Here is an 18,405-nt window from a genome sequence, read left to right as displayed (position 1 = left end):
TAAGCAGCAGGTCATTACAAGTCATATTTTAATTACTATTTTTTTTTCTGAATGTACAAAGCCTAAATCATCCTCTTAATCAAAATGCTGCCAAAAGGATAATAAGGCAAAAATAAATTCTGTGGTGTCAATCACGGTCGTATCAAGTTACACAGAACACTGGAAAATGCAGGAATAGAAACTAAGAGGAAAAAACAGTAAGAATCTCTTGTTTGTACATTAGGTTTGGTGGGATAAAATGCTTTCAGAAAGATTTGTTACATGCTAGAAATTAAGTATGACCCATTAATTGCTTTAGACATTAGGTTTAATCAGGCAATACACCACAGGTTTTTGTGTGTGTGTGTGTTTGTGTGTGTGTGATGACATATATTATTATTGTGTTATGGAAAAATGATGGGGATGTATGAGTGAGTGCTTTATGAATATATTCAAGGACACACGTTGTCAGGTGAATGGAACTGCCTCGGTTGCTAACCCAAAAAGCATCTTAAAGTGGCATAATGGACTACTACACCACCACAGATTACTAATAAGAGTCCAGTGTAGGCTACAGTCTTATGCTACCTTAACTAAGCCCCACTGAAATCATTGGGACTTGCTTCTGAATAGACATATACATACATAGCATGCACTAAGTCTGTGATCTAAAAAGCAGCCAGTAGGTGGAAACGTTATGCTTAAAATACCAAGTAAAAGCAAAAGGATTGTTTATATCCATTCCGGTACCAGAACATTTTTGTCATTTCTTATTAATCCATTGAAATTTCTGTACTGTAGCCACTCTGGAAGTCTAATGTACAGACAATGACTTTTCTTCATTGTATACTTGGGGCACCATGGGACATCATGTTAAAGCCTCTCCAATAATATCCGCCACTACCAGATGTTAGGGATGTAAATGTTCATATGTTTCTTTTTCACAGATATGGACAATTTATTTTACAATTTTCCTTCTTGCTATGAGGAAATAATTGAATATTGTGCATTCATCATGGATTATTTGCAGATTGGGATTCTTTGTGCAGAAAATGGCACTTACTGACAAAGAAAAGTGTTTTCTATACATAAATTGTTCTTTTCTGCATGGAAAAAAATATTTTCTCCGTAGGAATGTTCTTTTCTGTGAATAAAATGCTGTTTACTGTGAAAAAAGTACACATGGGTTGTTTACAAAGAATAATTTCCAAGCTGCAAAGATTGTCGTCCATCCAGGGATGTCTGACAGGGATGTCTAGTGTTTTATGACACTAGATATAGTCATTTTTTCATTACCCAAAATGATTTCAAGAATTGTTTTATATCCCAATTAGAGGTCAAAGTAATTTGGAAAGGGGGTTTATTAATTTTATAAGAATGCCACATTGAGACTCAGAAATTTATCCTCTTTTAGTTCTGTATCAAGCTCTGGTTTACAGGGTAATGCACAGAAGATAATCTAGCAGGAGGGGGGATCCCCATCCACTCCCAGTAAGCTAGACCTTCACTGTAACCATATACAATGCATACAAAATATAAATAGTTAATAACTGGTTATGTAGTTGTAATTACAACAAAATAAAAAATGACAAACCCTGCAAAATAAATGCGAAGACAGATTGGTAAAACAATATCCATGTTCAGTACACTGAAAAATCACTGAAAATCTAAAACAGTTAAAGGATGAGGTTTTGTTTGTTTGTTTTTGTTAACATACAGACAAAGCAAAGCAATAATAAAATAACCAGACCCCCAGTCTTCTTCATTTTTCTGCTGTAATGTGGGACTTCCATGAGAATTAAACACAGAACTGCAATTTTAGAAGATTTCTCTTGGGTCTGGAGATTTGTGAAAAATTTATGATATTGTGGGAAAAACAAAATAAACTTTCCCTAAAGGTAAATTGTATTAGTATTTTCTCCAGCAAAGTATGTGCATCTGCTATGCTACAAACCTATGGCAAGTTTAGCTGAGCAACAATTTGAAGCAGTAAGTTAAAGTGGATATGTGATGTTTCTTAGTGCTATGTATGGGAGAGGGGAGATCAACCCAGAACCTGCTTCAATGGCTTAAAAAGGGAGTTGCCAGTTTGAAGCCCTGAAATGCCACTGTGCTGTCCCCCTGTTCTATAGGTTAAGACTTTCCTCATTTTCTCCACAGCAGCCACTTCTGACAGATTGATTTTAGAAAAAAAAAACACTATGGAGTTGTGGGACCTGAAACACTTTCCAGCTTTCTTTTTTAATGAAATGATATTATACCTTGCCCATGTTCCATATTTGTATGAGCACAAGCACCTGCACACATGATGATAGCAAGCACTAATGTATGTTAGTATGCAAATATGTATTTGATTTACATCCTGCCTTTCTTTTGATATGAGATCCAAAGCAGCTTACAATGCAAGTTAATGTAAAACCCATCCTTTTTTTACAGACCACAGAGGTCCATCTCCACATTCTTTTCAGGGAGAAACTATATTTCAGTCCTTTCTTTTCTTTCAGAACCAATCTACCATTTGTGATTTTAAGAGGTGAGGCAAGGGACTCCAGGAAACCTCCAATGCCTTCTTTGTGGGGTAACTGCATTCCCTCACGTCATCTCTGCAAACCTGTTGAGAACTGCAGAGAGTGTCAGGCATGCACAGATGCTTCCTTTGCCTTCCAGAACATAACAGTTGAAGTGTTGTAGGAACTGCAGAAGGCCGAGCTTGATTCAGTTACAGTCTCCCAATGGAATTCCACAAACTTGAAGTCTGAGGGAATGACTAAGCAACAGACAGCCAAAGTGCAAGAGTTGGAAAGTGTGATGTAGATATTCACTGAACAAGCAGCAGTGGGATACCCACAGCTCAGTTAGTAGTAGTTATCCGGCACAACTTTCAAGGAGCAGAGGGATGACAGTGTCTCTTTTGAAAGCTCTGTGACTAGTGCACCCTGGTAAGATCATTTCTTGATCAAATGGTAGAGGCATAATGAAATATCCTTCCTCCCATCTTGCTCTTTCCATTCACAGAGGGCTTGTAGAGCTTGTATGAGATTAAAAACCAAATCAAAGTGAACAAATCTCAGGATCCAAGATCTGAGATCAGCCAGTTTTTGCTCTACTTTCAGCAGGAGCTGCTTTGAATCTGGTGACACTCTGGATATTTCTGGAGAAGAAATGACTGCTTTCTTTGAGTCATTTGTATCTGCCTCCAAACTATCACTGTTAAGGCCTGTATTACAGTAGAATTAACTTTATAGTAACTCATGTGTAACCATCACTAAGGTAATCTTCTATATGTAAAAAAAAATCCTTTGGAGTTTATGAAAAAGGGGGGGGGGAGAGACGGACAGAAGCCCAGATGGTTTATTTCACATTCTGCACCAAGCCACACAGCTCAGTTCATGCAACTTATTTTTAGTCTCCTGATACCATCAAGCACCAACCTGTCATGGTTCTGAGGTGCACTGCAGAAATAATACAGTTTGACACTGTTTTAAGACACCATGGGTTCATGCTATGGAATACTGGGACTTGTTTCCTGTGGCACCAGAACTTTCTGACAGAGAAGGCTAAATGTCTCACAATTCCCAGAATTTAATTACACTGAGACATGGGAATTAAAGCAGTGTCAAACTGCATTATTTATGATGTGACTATATTTCTGCCTCTGTTTCTTTGTTTCTTGTTTGCCAAGTTTTTATCCAACAATCTTGGCCGGGGGGGGGGGGGGGGGGACCAACAGCACTCTAACACAGCTACTCTGGTATTTATTTCCTGACCCCCCCCCCCCCCAGAAAAAATATAGTGCTGCTTAGTTTCCATATGGTGATAAGTTACTCTCTGAGAAGGGACAACATTGTGAGGTGAGAGAAGGCAAACCTGTCTCATGCTTAAGACCAGTGTCCGTGTGTCCCCCTCTCTTATCCAATATTTTTTTTACATCCCTATAAAAATTAATGCACCCATTTGTTTTTATAGAAAAAGGAAATGGGCTTCGGGATCTGGGTAAAAGGGTGAAAACCAACCCCAGCAGAGTGACTGATGTCTCCTTAAATGAAACTTCATATTTGCTCAGATCATTTATTTGTACTCTTCCCCTCAAAACTGGAAGAACACAGTTATTTTTAAATTAATCTGAAAGGAAAGCTGGAAGGCTCTCTAGGTATTAGGCTCAAGGGGAGAAGAGCAGGCATGGAACTTTTCTGACTCACTTAGGCAAAACAGATAGGCCTGGAGTTTTTAGCGATATGGCAGAGCACTGGACTGAGAGTCATGAGTCAGAAGCGGCAATTGCTGTCATGCTCTGTTCTAACCTTGCAAGGGCTTGAAACAAAGAAAGAAAGATGGGTAATTTTTTTACTACTGTAAAAAAAAGTAAAACATTAAAAATAAATAAAGAACAATTGTGTAATTCTTTTGGTGGGAGAAAGGTGGGGTATAAATCAAATAAATGAATACGCCTCCCCCAGTTCTATATTTGTGCATTCATGTGTGTGTGTGTGTGCATCCTCTCCCTTTCCAAAATGTAAACAAATCTCACTGCCATTTTTTAAAATGGAGTATTTCAGTGCATTAGGGCACCTTTTCTCATCAAGGATGAGGAAAATTATGAGTACTCTTTGCATCGGTAGCCAGGATGTTAGCATGTCATGACTAGATGCACTGCAAAATGGGCTTGTAGAATCAGCTTAGATGACTTGGGTTAAGTAATCCTTGCATAAATATTCAGGATTGTAATTATGGAAGTAATACAATTTATCAGTCCTAACTATCAAACACAGGGTAGATGTTGTACAAAAATAAGAAAAATATTTATAGCCTGGAAATTTTAAGTGCATTTTGCCAGCCATTCAGCAAAATCAGAACATCTTTTTCCTTTTTCCTACGGTGAGTCAGACTTGGTGAGGGTCCTGGTCTTGATTTGAGGCCTAAATAGGTTGTGCCACATCCAAATTAGACAACCCATTAAATACAAGAAAATATTTGATTCTTCCCTGAAAAGATTGCAACTATAAGTTATTCACACTGATGAGTTTGGGCATCTTCTGCTTATCTTGTTCCCTTTGCCAAATTGATGTGCCAATCTCACTTAATTTTACAAATTGATCTCTCACAGGCCCTTTAGACCAGGGATGGAGTTGTGGACTGGCCAAGTATTCATCCAGTAATATTTTAGCTGAGTGAGACAGGTGTAATTGTTCTACTAGGGCTTTGGTTTTGAAATTAAACAGATCTGCTAGAGAATCACTTGCTATTATAACTGAAAGAGTGGCTAGGTCATTAAAAGGCATTTTACTCTTGGCACCAGTCGCTCCAGCAAATAAATTTCACTTCAGCAACTAAATCAGAGTTCAATGTAAATATATGACCACAGCCTAAGACTGTTTTATCTGTTGTTGCTGTCATTTGTTTTGTTTTTAAAAAAAACTTTACAAACTCTGGAATAGCTTCATTCATTGCTGTTTTTAAAAATATATATCACATCCTTTCTAAGCCTGAGAGACAGTGGGATGAACTCTTCAGAGTGGTGACATTTCCTTCACACACTGAGCAAACGGAAAGCAAATCCATGTCTTTAGAGAATTATCACAAAAAGCAATTTTGCAAATACTTCAGGGACAAAATGGTAGAGCTGCAATATCCTGAGCATGATATCAAATCCATACCACTTTCTGAAGCCTTAAATGTCAGTGATGTGGGGCTTAGCACAGTTTTCCTGCTTATGATGAGTGTCTAGGACTTAGATTTTTAAAAAGAGAGAGCAAAAGAGAAATATACCACATTTCCTCTCCATAAACCCTGTATGTTTTGATTTCAAAATGGAACTTGTAGAATTGTTTTAACTTACTGCCTTCTGCTATTGTTATTCCTTCTTCTGTGATTGGTTTTCCACAGCCTTCTATTGTACAGGCCCTTGCATAGAACTTATATTTAGTGCTGATGCTCAGATTGGAAAGCCTGAAGCTGAATGTTGAAGGATTAGTAATATTGATTTCATGCAAGGGTCCAATGTTATCAGTTTCATTAACTGAAAAGAGAAGAAAAAAGCAAAGGATAGTTTTCAGTCAGACACTGACAAGAGACAAACTTTAAAAAAACATATTTCAGGTAACAGAATGCAGAGACATGAATATAAAATTAAGACTTAATATGTATTTATTATTTATTTACGGTATTTATACCCCGCCCTTCAGCCCTAAAGGCTCTCAGAGTGGCTTACAATTATTATTATTATTAATTAGATGGTTCCCTGCCCAATTAAGACTAAACTTCCTATTCCCAGTTGCCAAAATGCATTATTTTCATGTCCTCCTGGCTAATATCTATGAAATAATAAACATTTCACGTAGTTTTTGTTATTATCAGAATGGGAGCATCAGTAAAAATGTGATCCAGAAAAGATTATTTGCAAAAATGTAGCATTGTAAAATTTGTTTTCTGAAGGTTAAAATGTAGCATTTTCACATTATTTAAACTTAAGGAGCCTTGAACCACTACCAAGACAAAAAAAAAAGGAGGGAAGGTGTGTGTGTGTGGGGGGGGGGGGATCAGTACAACCACTGATGAAGTTGAACATAAAAATATCCAGTTTTTAAATATAGAAATAATTGTGGAGAAATATTTATTCTATTTATACTACAGTGAACATTAAGGTCACAACTGGTTAAAAAAATCACAAAGAAATTAAGATTTACCTGCTTCATCACAATATAAAGCTTTGTTAGGGATACAGATGGCAATCAATCCATGCATATTTGGCCTTTTTAGTATGCATCCACTTATTCAACTTTTGCAGTATAGAAATAGATGCAGCCATGAATAACAATCTGATGAGAATATGTCAGAACCAAAAATGTTGCATGTAGATCTGAGAACTGTTGGTTAAAATGTATTGACTGCCTTGCATGAATCACCATTTCAAAGAATCAGTCCCCTACCTCTTAAAAAAATAATATCAACTCTACTCAAATAATAGGGAAGTGGGAAAGCAAGGAGTCTCTTCATAAAATATGCAAAGTCAGGCCCTAATCTTTCAAAAGGCATAGCTACGTGGGCTGGTGCAGACCATGAAGTGTAGACTATTTGTATACTTACTCATCTGGTATTGCAAAATGTATCCGGTGATAATGCCATTTGGTTTCTTAGGTGGTCCCCATGACAGTGTCACTGAATCTTTATCAAAGTTTAATATCTTTAGGAAGTGTGGCTTTTCAGGCACTGTAAAACATAAAAAAAATTACATTTCCTTTATATTCATTCATTCTGTTCAATGAGTAAGAAATTGGCTTCAAACAACCATGCCATAATACACACACACACTGTACCGCTTTGAAAACACTAGATCAAGTCCATGATCTGCATTCTCAAACTTTTGGATGCTTCCACTTGTAAGAACTATGGAAAGTGTGAGAGAGGTTTGTGTTTTCTGGTTGTATATCAGCAATGAGTGAATGAAACTGCACAACATCCACCCCACCACACCAAGTCCAGCTGTTCATGCCCATGCATCTGCTCTAGGGTTCAGATGTCTTCTTCTTCAGGAATCGGTGTGTGTGTGTGTGTGTGTCTGTGTGTGTGTGTGTAATTAAGGCATTTAATTCATGGTTCTTGGTCTCTTCCCCATCTTCACCTCCTTCATTTTAGAATGTCTGAATTTTTAAACAGACTTTGAAGATATACCATGGGTTATCTAGTCCACCCTTTAAAGATGCATGCCCATTCGATTCAGGCAAGGAGAATAATATGACTACACTTCATATATTTGACATGGTAATCATTGCGTGTAATACCAGGGAATGCACAAATGCAGAAATTATGTATGTAAAGCTGATAATCATGCATATGTATTTGTTGGTCCAGCTGCTCAAAAAACAAAAGACCCACAAAAACAAACCCAGAACTATAAACAAACATTTGGGCATTAAATCAATCTGAATACATGAAATGGATAGTTTGGATTGTGAGAATGCCCAGGCATAGGGAAATAACTAGCACATGATACACATCTGAGTTAGATAAATACAGTTAGGAATGTTAACTACTCATTCCCTTCAAGTCCTGTTTTTCTCCTTCTTTACCTCCCTCTGGGGTTTGGAATTCATATGTGAGACTTTCCGGCCCAGTCCCTTTGGAGTTATAAGCAGAAACGGTTAAACGGTATTCACTGAATGGGTCTAGACCAGGAATCATTCCATCATGCCGATCTGCATTAAACAGCAAGGATCGTTTGTCCAGGCGATGACTTTTTTCACCCAAGCGACTTCGTATTTTCCACCAGCTGACCTATAACAGGAAAGAGCAGTTGAACTTCTTGAGGCATGACACAACTATGACCCATACATATCTTACAAAATTACATGCATGGGGACTCAAGCTACAGAATAATGGAGTATAATACTGGAGAATAATCCAAATGATAAAAACCTTATAGCCTTTGAGGTGTCCACGGACTCTGTCCTTTGGAATTGTAGACCAGATGGCTTTGGCCAGAGTTCCATTGATGACTTGCACAATTACATCAGATGGAGCTGCTTCTGGAACTGGAACAAGCACAGGGAGACAGGATTCGTATTTGTTACTGCATTTTGCAAAGTTTTGAAGTAATATTTACATGCATAAAGGGTTTAACATAATAAACTAAACTCCTATACATCTGTCAGTGTAGCAGAAGGTGTTATCAAATTGTGACAATAAGACAAGGATAATTATGATGGAAGGTAGAGATCCCTTTATCTGAGCTGCCTATCTCTTAAATGGCTAGCTCTGAGGAGTGGAGGGGGGTTTGAGGTCCATGGAGCCAAAACATATAGGAGATTTGGCTTCAGCAACTGCCTGTGCTGTAGTACTGTGGCTTTGCAGACCCTCACCTCCAGACACCAGACATTTGAAAAATAGGGAACTTGGAATTGGCAACTATCTCCTCTTATGACCATTGCCTCCCTGTGTGAATATAGAGGAACTCTAGTAATGGACCATGTAACCACAGTGACATGCCCTGGTTAGCAGTGATGTGTATCTTTGAAGACCATTTTCAGAAAGGAAGAAGGTTTAATAACCTAGCTACACTCTATAAAACTACTGTGTCATGCTGCCAAACTCTTCTATTCCGGATATATCATGTCTTTCACACCTCAAGTATTTTTCTTATTCAAAACTGTTCTCATCGTTGAATACCATTTCACATTTGATCCCTGAGGTGCTAATCTGAGGTTAAAATAACACTGGTTTATTTATAAACCAGCCACTTCTATGTTCCATTAAATCCCTCCAGCAAGCAAACTGTTCATAGCATTTGAATGTTACTAAGCCTCTATATGTGCTTTCTGATTGGGTAGTCAAGGCTAAATCCAGATACACATTGATCTAGAAATAGATTCAACTGATCTTGGGGTTTTATTTCTCTTTTTCTGAATAAACATGGATTTTAAAAACTAGAGATGGAGACTGCAACTAAAAGTTTTCATGTGTGGAGTGCTTCTAGTCAGGGTTCCAACCAGTTAACATATTATGTTCACTGCAAGGAGGGGCCATACCTCTATGATATAGGCTTGCTGGTTTGAGTATATAGCTAACAGACAAGCAAAAAGATGTCCTGTAAAGTTAACCAACGCAGAACCAGTAGCACAACTGGATGGATGCAGGGGGTGCAGACCACACCAGGTGACACCCCAGAAGGCCAACTTCCCGCCCACTGCTAGCACTGCTCCGCCCCTCATGGGAGCTCTTCGGGGCCTTGACAGGTCTCCTCAGCCCCATGCGGGCACTGCTTGGGGCTGCCCAGGGAGTCTAGGGCTGCCCAGGATCTCCCCAGCCCCATGCAGGCACCCCTTGGCCCTTCCTGGGGGCTTTAGGAACCATGCTGGGTTTCCCTAGCCCCATGCGGGTGTGCTTAGGGCCGCCCGGGAGCTCTAGGGGCTGTGCTGGGTCTTTCCAGCCCCGTGTGGGCACTGCGTGGGGCTGCAGGGCCAGCCCTCTGGCACACTGGAGTGCTCCCCACCCCAGAAACAATGTCAGAAGTCCAGGACCAAAAGTCCCGCCTCCTGGAAGCCCTGCCCCCACATTGAGTGTCACCAAAGATAGGTACGCAACTGGATAGAACTACATGACTTCCGTCTTCTCCCAACTGACTTTTGATTGCTTCATTCCCAAAAGGGTGAAGGCCTGCCTGATGAACAGCTATAAAAACCAGGAGGAGCCATTAAGAATAGGGGAGTGTCAAGACCTGCTGAGAGCAGTTAGAACAGCTAGACGTGCAGATAAGAATTTAGCCTCTATATGATTCAGATTCCTATGTAAGGGAGGAAAGATTTGAAAAGGACAAAAGAAGTCCAGTGATATTAGAGGAGTGTGTTCTGTGGGAAACAAGTCAATTTGTAATAACTGAGAATAGTAACAACAAGCCTTGAGAACCAATTACAGTGGGTCCTTGTTATCCACTGGAGTTTGGTTCCAGGACCCTCTATGGATAACAGAATCCATGGAAGCGCAAGTCCCACTAAATAAAATAGCATAGCAAAATGGTGTCCCTTATATAAAATGGAAAATCAAGGCTTGCTATTTGGAATTTACACTTTGTTCTGGCTGCATAAGAACAGACAATCAGGGAATATGTTTAACATTAGGGCATTGGTTATTTCTTCAGGAATATGCCAATTACTGCAGTACAGACAGCAGAGGCTCCACCTCATATGGACTGCCTATTAGTGTGTACCAGGAGGACAGTCCATTTCTGTCAGGATACCTTTCATGCCACTGTAACAAGGGAGTAAAGAGGGGGTGCAGTTTGGAAGAGTACAAAATATGTCACATTTCTCTACAATCTAGAACAGATTTCACTTGACTCCTAAAGTATAATTGCTATTCATCTTTAACATTTATTTAATGCCAGCAGAGTGCTATTGTTGTGAGAACTAGGTATGTTTTCTTTTGTGAAAACTCAGATGATTAAATTCTAAGATCTTCTTGAGGACTACAAAAAATTGCCTCTCAAATGTAGTGCCCCACTGAGGGTCTTCCACAACCCTTTGTCGGGAAAGCCTATTGTAAAGATCCTGCCAAGTTGCTTCTCTGCATGCCTGTAAATATAGTATATATAATTTTAAATAATTTGGTAAGTTTGTTGCTGCCATAGTTGCCATCTCTCACTTTTAAATGCAAATGTATTGCACATAATCCATTCAGATCAAGGACTTTCCAGTCTCCCATTCTAAATAGCTACAGTGGGAGGTTTCTCCTTTTTGTAATTATAATCTTTAAATCCTTAAAAGCTGTTTTGGGGGTATCTGTCGCCTTATTATTATATTAACTGTGCTGCTTGCAGATAAATGTGATTTCCAGCACTGCAACAGGGGCTTATATTATCTTCTCCCGCCCTCCCTCCTTGTGTGTTTGTGTGCATATCCATCTCTAAACACGATAAGAGAAGCAAAAACTGCAGTGTAGCAGCAGACAGGATTTTGGAAAAACTCTTATTCACTATTCACAGCAGGGGAGCAACAGCTTTCAGTGTTCCATTTTTTACCGAAGAAACAATTGCTTTGTATTATGACTATATACTTGCAGTTATTTTATTAGGGTTATGACTTCCTGCACACTTATATTAAAATCCACCACTGTAGTTTATGTCAGTGGAGGTTTTAATGGGAGAGCAGGAAGGAAGAAGTAGCTATCATAGAATAATGCAATAATATAGCACATAATTCTTTAATGTTGAAATAGCAAAGGGATACTTTGTGCAATAAAAGTGTGAATAGAATAATACGGATGGGAGATGGCAGTCAGATTTTGAAAACACACATGCACACAAACACATATATAGTAATCCCCCAAGGCTTAGCTAGGCAGGATGTGGAAGTTAATGTACAATTGTAATTTAGAAGGGAGTTGCCATTTAGATATAAACATCATCTCGTTTTGTACTGTCCTTCCAAAGTTGTTTGCTTATCTATGAATACCAGCACATACTACCAGTGGAACTATTTCACTGAGAAGTAATGGGGTCAGGGGATAGGAAGGTGTGAGCTAGGAGAATGGGAGAGGATGAAGTAGTTAGTGATAAAACTAGAAATGAGTAGCAACTATAGGCCTGAATCGTATTGGTTAGTGCCACCTAGAGTAGACCTACTGATTCAAATCCAATTGATTCAATGGGTGTACTGTAGATGGGACTAACCAATAGGATTCAGGCCACAATCCATTCACAACAGGGGATGGATACTCTGTGAAAACTGATAAGGATATATTGACGCAGGCCTATGGTCTTCACACGAAAGTTTGCTGGTGGGGTGATAGGAAATGTTATAATGAGGTGACATTGTCAAAAAAATACCATGCAAATTTACTCTTTTTCTGAAAAAATCTCTCAAACAGATTTATTTACACCAGCAACTTGTGGAGTCTCAGTAAAATGGCATTAAAATCAGCTTTTTTCAAGCAGAAGTAAGGCAAATGATTGGTCAGGCTTTGTTGTTGTTTTAAAAATGTGGTTTACATGACTGCTGTAACTCTCTATCTGCGAAAACATTTGTACTTTCAGATATTTTAACTCACTGCCATTTAAAAAGTCTAATTCCCAGCTAGGCAATGGAAGCAGTCATCTTCCTTCCCTCCTTCCCCGGAACATGTAAACCACATCACTCCATCATGCGGCACTTGTGTTTTGAACTGTCGATCTGCTGACCTTGCGAACATCAGAGTCAGTGTCTTAACCACTAAGCCACCCCTTCTTTAAAAAATGAAAATACCTTGACACACACACACACACACATACACATTGAACATAAGGGATTTTGATGAAGTGAAAATATCCTACATATTCATGATGTCCACAAACAGTCCTCTGAAAGTGTATGGGACTGTAGGGGAAGTCTCTTATTCTGGTTTCCATTTACTTGTTAACCTTTAAGTTATGATCTTGCAAATTGTGCACATGACATACAAATATTTTCCCATTACTTACGGTCTTCACTTGAATAGCCAGTTATTACATTGGGTTCAGGGCCAGAACCAAAGTTATTCACTGCTTGAACTTTGATATCATAAGGTACAAATGTGGGAGTGTTTTGCAGCACCAAGAAATGCTTTTGCACTGTTTCTTCCTCCCATTCAGCAACATCCTGCTGCCTCCAGTTCACTTTGTATTCCAGCCCTGGTCCATTGTGCTCCATGGGCTTTAATGGCTGCAAATGAATATAAAAAATGAACCAGGCGTTATTTTGTTGCAATGAAAAGAACCCTAAATCAATCAAAATGATGTATTTAGAGAGAAAACACTGTAACAAATAATCTGTTGTAATTTTTCAAGGGAGTAAAAAAAATAACTTATACCACAAAGATGATTTTAAGATAACTGAGGGAAAGAATATGGTGCCTTTTAAAAAGGATTCATGAGAAGAAAGAAATGGATTGAAAGCATGCAGATTACTAAATCATGTGCTTTTACATTGGAGACATTATTCTTCAATTTGTAGTAAGTCTGCTTTTGGTTTTCTTTCAAAAATCAGTTCACATGAATGTCTGTTATCTTTATTGTGGTTAAAGTATGGCAGTTTTTTTTAATGTTCCACCACAGATTTGGCCATTAAATCATAAAACCACCCTGTAGAGTATTAAACATTAAGCACCATTGACAACAAAACATGCTCAACTAAATGGATAATGGATGACTAAATGGATAACGGATCACACTATTTTTATGACTAGTTGGAGGCATTCCTCCAGCTACGACTGGTTTAAACAGCACTAACAGGCATCAACATGTTTCTGCCTTTCTTTTTCTTCCTCTGCCTTTCTCTTTCTTCTTCTTTTCCCTCCCTCTGTTTTCTCAAAACTGATTTTTGATCCTTTGGGACAAAGACTTGTGCTTTTGTTTACTTCTCAACTGTCTTGTGTAATCATGTTCTCATATAAATAATTATAGCTGCTACTACTGTGATTTTATTGCAGGAAACAGCATTAATTTACACATGTACACACAGAGATAATGAGTCTGGACCAGTTTGTTTAGTTGTTACAGGGCTCTTCCAAACTAATGCAAAGAAGTGAGAGCTCTCACAGCAAATACTGACAGATGGTGCCTCTTGGTGCTGCATTCACATGTGGTCTGTAGAAGACAGCAGGGAGTGATCTGGGGCATAGAGGATGAAAGAGGCTGTATGACATAGTAGACAATTAGCCAATCATCAGATTTCTTCAGTGTCTTTCCTAACAATTGGTTCTGGAGATCTGGATACGCATGCCTATTTTTAATTTTTTTATTTATTTAAAGGAATTCCAATATGAATCATATGTATTGAACTATGCAAGTCATTTGGGATTTGTGTGTGTGTGCGTGTGTGAGAGATGTATCTTAGTGTGTTTGTTGCCGCTGGAGCTTGGAATTGTCACTGAATGTTCCAGGATAACATAAATGTTGACTGTTTTTGTTGTTGTTGATGTTTGTTTTTTTAAAAGACATCTCAAGCAACAAAAACAGCAACCATCCAAACAGCAACATTTACTTTGTCTGGAGACCTCCACAGTTAGCTTAATGGTTATAATTTACAGTTGTTTTTTAAAAAAAATGCACAATGGTAAACTGTTACAGCACAAAATATCCAGTTGCTGCAAAGGAAATCTGAATTAAAGAACAATTTTATGACAGAAAACTATTGAAAATTATGGTACCGAAACTACAAGTTTAAATTGCCAGGAAGTGAAAGAAGAGAAGGAAATATTACAGGTTAACTCAGGTTTATTTCCACCCAAGAAGTGTTAGATTTAGCAAGACATTTGCCTGTAAAACTATTGGATGTGTGTGTTGTAAGGAATACAAAACGCAGTATGTTTTCCTCCTTCCTTCATTAACATGTGTTTTAGTTCATCTGACCATCATGATTAGACCTAAACATAATGTTCCTCTTCATATATTAAACAAGTAATAACTGGCAAGAAAAAAAAGGTGGGGGGAGGAAAAATGTACATGGCATTGTTGCAGGAATAAAAATTAAAAGTGAACGAAAAATTCAGAATCCTCTCTGTTGGTATCTATATATATTGTAGTTTCCAAGATGAGCTCAAAAATACCAGTACAGGGTGATGCAAATCTGCACAAAAGAAAGTCCCACTGTGCTCAGTAGATCTTATTTCAAAGGTATGTGTCTGCAGAATCACAATAATTTTGAGCATAACTTTTTTAAAGGTATTACCTCCCAGGTCATATTCATCTCATGTGGTTTAGATGTTTCAACTCTGATGTTTTCTGGATTCTTATCTGGAGCTATGCACCAATAAAACAACAACAACAACATGTGAGTCTTTTAATTAACCAATTTTAGTTATTTTCTTTCCATATCCTTCACTTTACTTCATAACTCCCCAAATTATTTGTATTTCTTTGTAATGTCAGTTGTGCAGCACTTAAAAGCAGAAGATAAACCATGTTCACAATATAAAGTTATAAGCTAAAAACACTGAATTATTTTGATCCATCAGATCATGACCTACAGCTCTCACCCAGTGTGGGAAATGGCAAAGAAATCTGGGAGTTGTAGTCAAAAAATCTACATAGCCAAATATTCCCTTTTCCTACCTGATTTATAGTACACAATAATACTTGCTTTATGATATGCAGTGATAACCACAAATGACTCCTTGTAGTGCTGAGTTTAGAGGTATTTTGAGATGGAAGAATTACTTTATGACAAATATCAGTAGATAAATCCAGTCCAGAACAACCTTGGATAAAATGATTGAGTAATGTATAAAAGGTTCAATGAACAAAAACATGCAAATGGTATGGTTCCAATCATTGTGGTGACAATGATTGGGCAGAAGCTAAATGGTAGTTCCACAGAGTACCAGATGTTAATGGTATTAGTTTAAAGAAATTGCCGTATGGGACTAGGAAAACAGAAGGTATATCGTTAGAATGAGGCACAGAACTGGAAAGCTGGGGACACACAGAGACAACATTTTAAAATGTTAGGAGAATATAAATGAACAAGACTTGCATAGCAGCTGTTTGATAAAAATATTTTCAGGAGCCACTTAACTCATGTTATATCAAGGGAAATTGGTTGTGAAAAGAAATTTCTCCCAAGTCCTGTGCTAATACAAGATTGATTATAAATCTTATTACATGTCCTATGCATAAATTATTTCTACACAAAATAGGGCCCCATTCCCACTGGCTTATAAAGTGGATCAAGATGCAGATTAATGGGGCATCGTTCCCATTTGAGCGTGCATTCGATCCTCATTGCGTCGATTTCATTCCCGTTGGAATTTGGATCTGATCTCCATGTAATCGATTTTTCCTGGGAAAACCTGAATCAGTGGTGGATAATTCAGGTTAATTTGACTGTACTGTTTTGGATGTTTTTCCTGCACCTCCCAAGTCTGATTTGGGGCAAATGAATGGGAACGATAAGGGTGTCTGATTCAAGAACTTGGGGATGGGAGGAGCAGTGCTCAAGGGGCTGGCTTGGGGGAGTCACCAGCTTTGTTCTCTTTCCTGCATTACCGGTGCCATTTCCCCCTGTTCGCATAGCCTTTCCCCTGGTGGAGTGGGAAGCAGGGTAAGGTGATTGCATGCATAGACAAATTTATTTTTTTTTAAAATTAAGTTTTCGATCACCTAGGCACTCTGTCGGGTGTCCAAACACAGCAAATTGCTACATTGACCTCTAAACGCAGTAAACACATTACGCCCCCCTGCAACCTCCCCCCTGCTCCACATGCATAGATCAACGTGTGAGGAGACCCATTGAACACCATTTTAACAATTATTATTTATTTTTTACATGCCTGCTCGATCGCCCCCCAGACAGCCCAGGGAGCAATGGGGGGGGGGCAAAGGGACTTGGGGGATGGAGGCTCCTTTCCCCTTTCCCAGAGGCACTCTGGGAAGACACAGGAGAGCTTGGGGGGGCAAAGGGACTTGTGTGTGGGGGGGTAGAGGCTCCTTTCCCCTTTCCCAAAGGGACTTTGGGAAGGCAGAGGAGAACTTGGGAGGCAAAGGGACTTGGAGGGATGGAGGCTTCTCCATTTCCCAGAGGAGAAAAGTGCCTGACTGATTGATTGGCTGTGATGTCAAGCACCTAGGCGCTTGATTGACAGCTGCTTTTTTAAAAAAAGACAATGGGAATGGGGAGCAAAAAAGTCCACTTCAAATTACAACCGAGAAAATTTCAATGGGAACAAGAACATGGGTAAAAAAAAACCCGAGTCTGTTTACCCCCTTTCGTAATGGGAACGAGAGACCAGATTCAAATACGACTTGGAAAAAAAAATCTGAGTCAGAATCGCAGCAATATAAGCCGCTTTTTTTGCCCAGTGGGAATGGGGCTTAGGAGAGCTTGACTGAGTCTTCAAAGTAACACATTCACTCTTGTAGGAAGGATATCTTATATTGTCCTGTCCAAAGAGTGCAGTTCAGTGGATCTACAGCAATGGTTCCCAAATGCTGGTCCTCCGGATGTTTTGGTCTTCCGCTCCTAGAATTCCTGACTGTTGGCCAAGCTAGCTGGTCCTTTTGGGAGATGAAGTCCAAAATACTTGGAGGACCAAAGTTTAGGAATCCCAATCTACAGTACAGACTGATAGTAAGGGAAAGGCTCTTTGAAATGAAGAGAAGAGCATTTTTCTTTCACTTCATTAGGTCAGGACCACTTGTATATATTTAATCTTTCTCATTTTATCCCTCATTGTTGTTCATCAGGAACACCTTCACTTTGTTTGACTCTTGGCCCTATCATCACAAAATAGCATAGCCAGTGGTCAAGGATGATGGGAACTATATCCCAAATTTGGCAGGACCACATGGCTGTACCTTGACTCTCCATCATATTTTACCCCAAAATAAAATATTCTAGTTTAGTGTCCAATTCCATACTCATTTTGAACACCATTTTGTGCATCTTCCCCTAAGTATTTATAACTTCTCATCTAGCCCAAACTATATACAGTCATCTCCCGCTTTTCAGTGGTCTGGTTTTTGATGATCCACTCTTTCAGCCCTTTTAAATTATATCTAAAACCCATTCATTCAACATGTAGTCCACTCTTTTTGACTTTGATCACTCACACTTGTGTGCCATTATCCAGCTCCTCTCCTACCCCCATCTTAGCTCCTAAGACACTTTCTACTAGCAGATGGAGGGGGAGCACAAAACATACAACATATATGTACATACACAACTGCACCAGATTGAAGGTCAGGGAAGAAAGAAAGAAATTACAGAACATGAAGCCAGAGTTAAAGAGTTAAAGCTGCTTTAAAAATGCCTGGGTTCCACATGTCAACAATTTCTACTTTTTGACAGTTGTCTGGCCCTCAACCTGTCAAATCAGCAGGAGATGCCGTTATAGTCTTTTAAATCGCATGCCCCATGATTTAAATCCAGTAGTGAGTCTCATAAAAAGCACATGCAAAGAACTAATGGGATTTATATTAATGTA

At 38.8% G+C, this 18,405-nt stretch overlaps 1 protein-coding gene across 6 annotated transcripts in view; it reads right to left on the bottom strand.

Moving 5' to 3' along the window:
- CHL1 (cell adhesion molecule L1 like) overlaps positions 1-18,405 on the bottom strand; it is a 325,279-nt gene that overhangs the window by 17,985 nt on the left and 288,889 nt on the right. For all 6 annotated transcript variants that reach the window (XM_089519748.1, XM_089519774.1, XM_089519736.1 and 3 more), the window contains 6 exons: positions 15,153-15,223; positions 12,926-13,145; positions 8,392-8,507; positions 8,046-8,250; positions 7,063-7,185; positions 5,816-5,995 (listed from right to left, as the gene is read on the bottom strand). In XM_089519748.1, coding sequence (XP_089375874.1) covers positions 5,816-5,995; positions 7,063-7,185; positions 8,046-8,250; positions 8,392-8,507; positions 12,926-13,145; positions 15,153-15,223 — 915 coding nt within the window. The remainder of the gene's footprint in view (positions 1-5,815; positions 5,996-7,062; positions 7,186-8,045; positions 8,251-8,391; positions 8,508-12,925; positions 13,146-15,152; positions 15,224-18,405) is intronic.

Source organism: Sceloporus occidentalis, unplaced genomic scaffold (genome assembly GCF_023333645.1).
Source record: "Sceloporus occidentalis isolate IW3139 unplaced genomic scaffold, rSceOcc1.0.p SCAF_1, whole genome shotgun sequence".
Taxonomy (NCBI): domain Eukaryota; kingdom Metazoa; phylum Chordata; class Lepidosauria; order Squamata; family Phrynosomatidae; genus Sceloporus; species Sceloporus occidentalis.
Note: the sequence above shows the minus strand (reverse complement) of the source record. Positions and strands in the feature narration are given on the sequence as shown.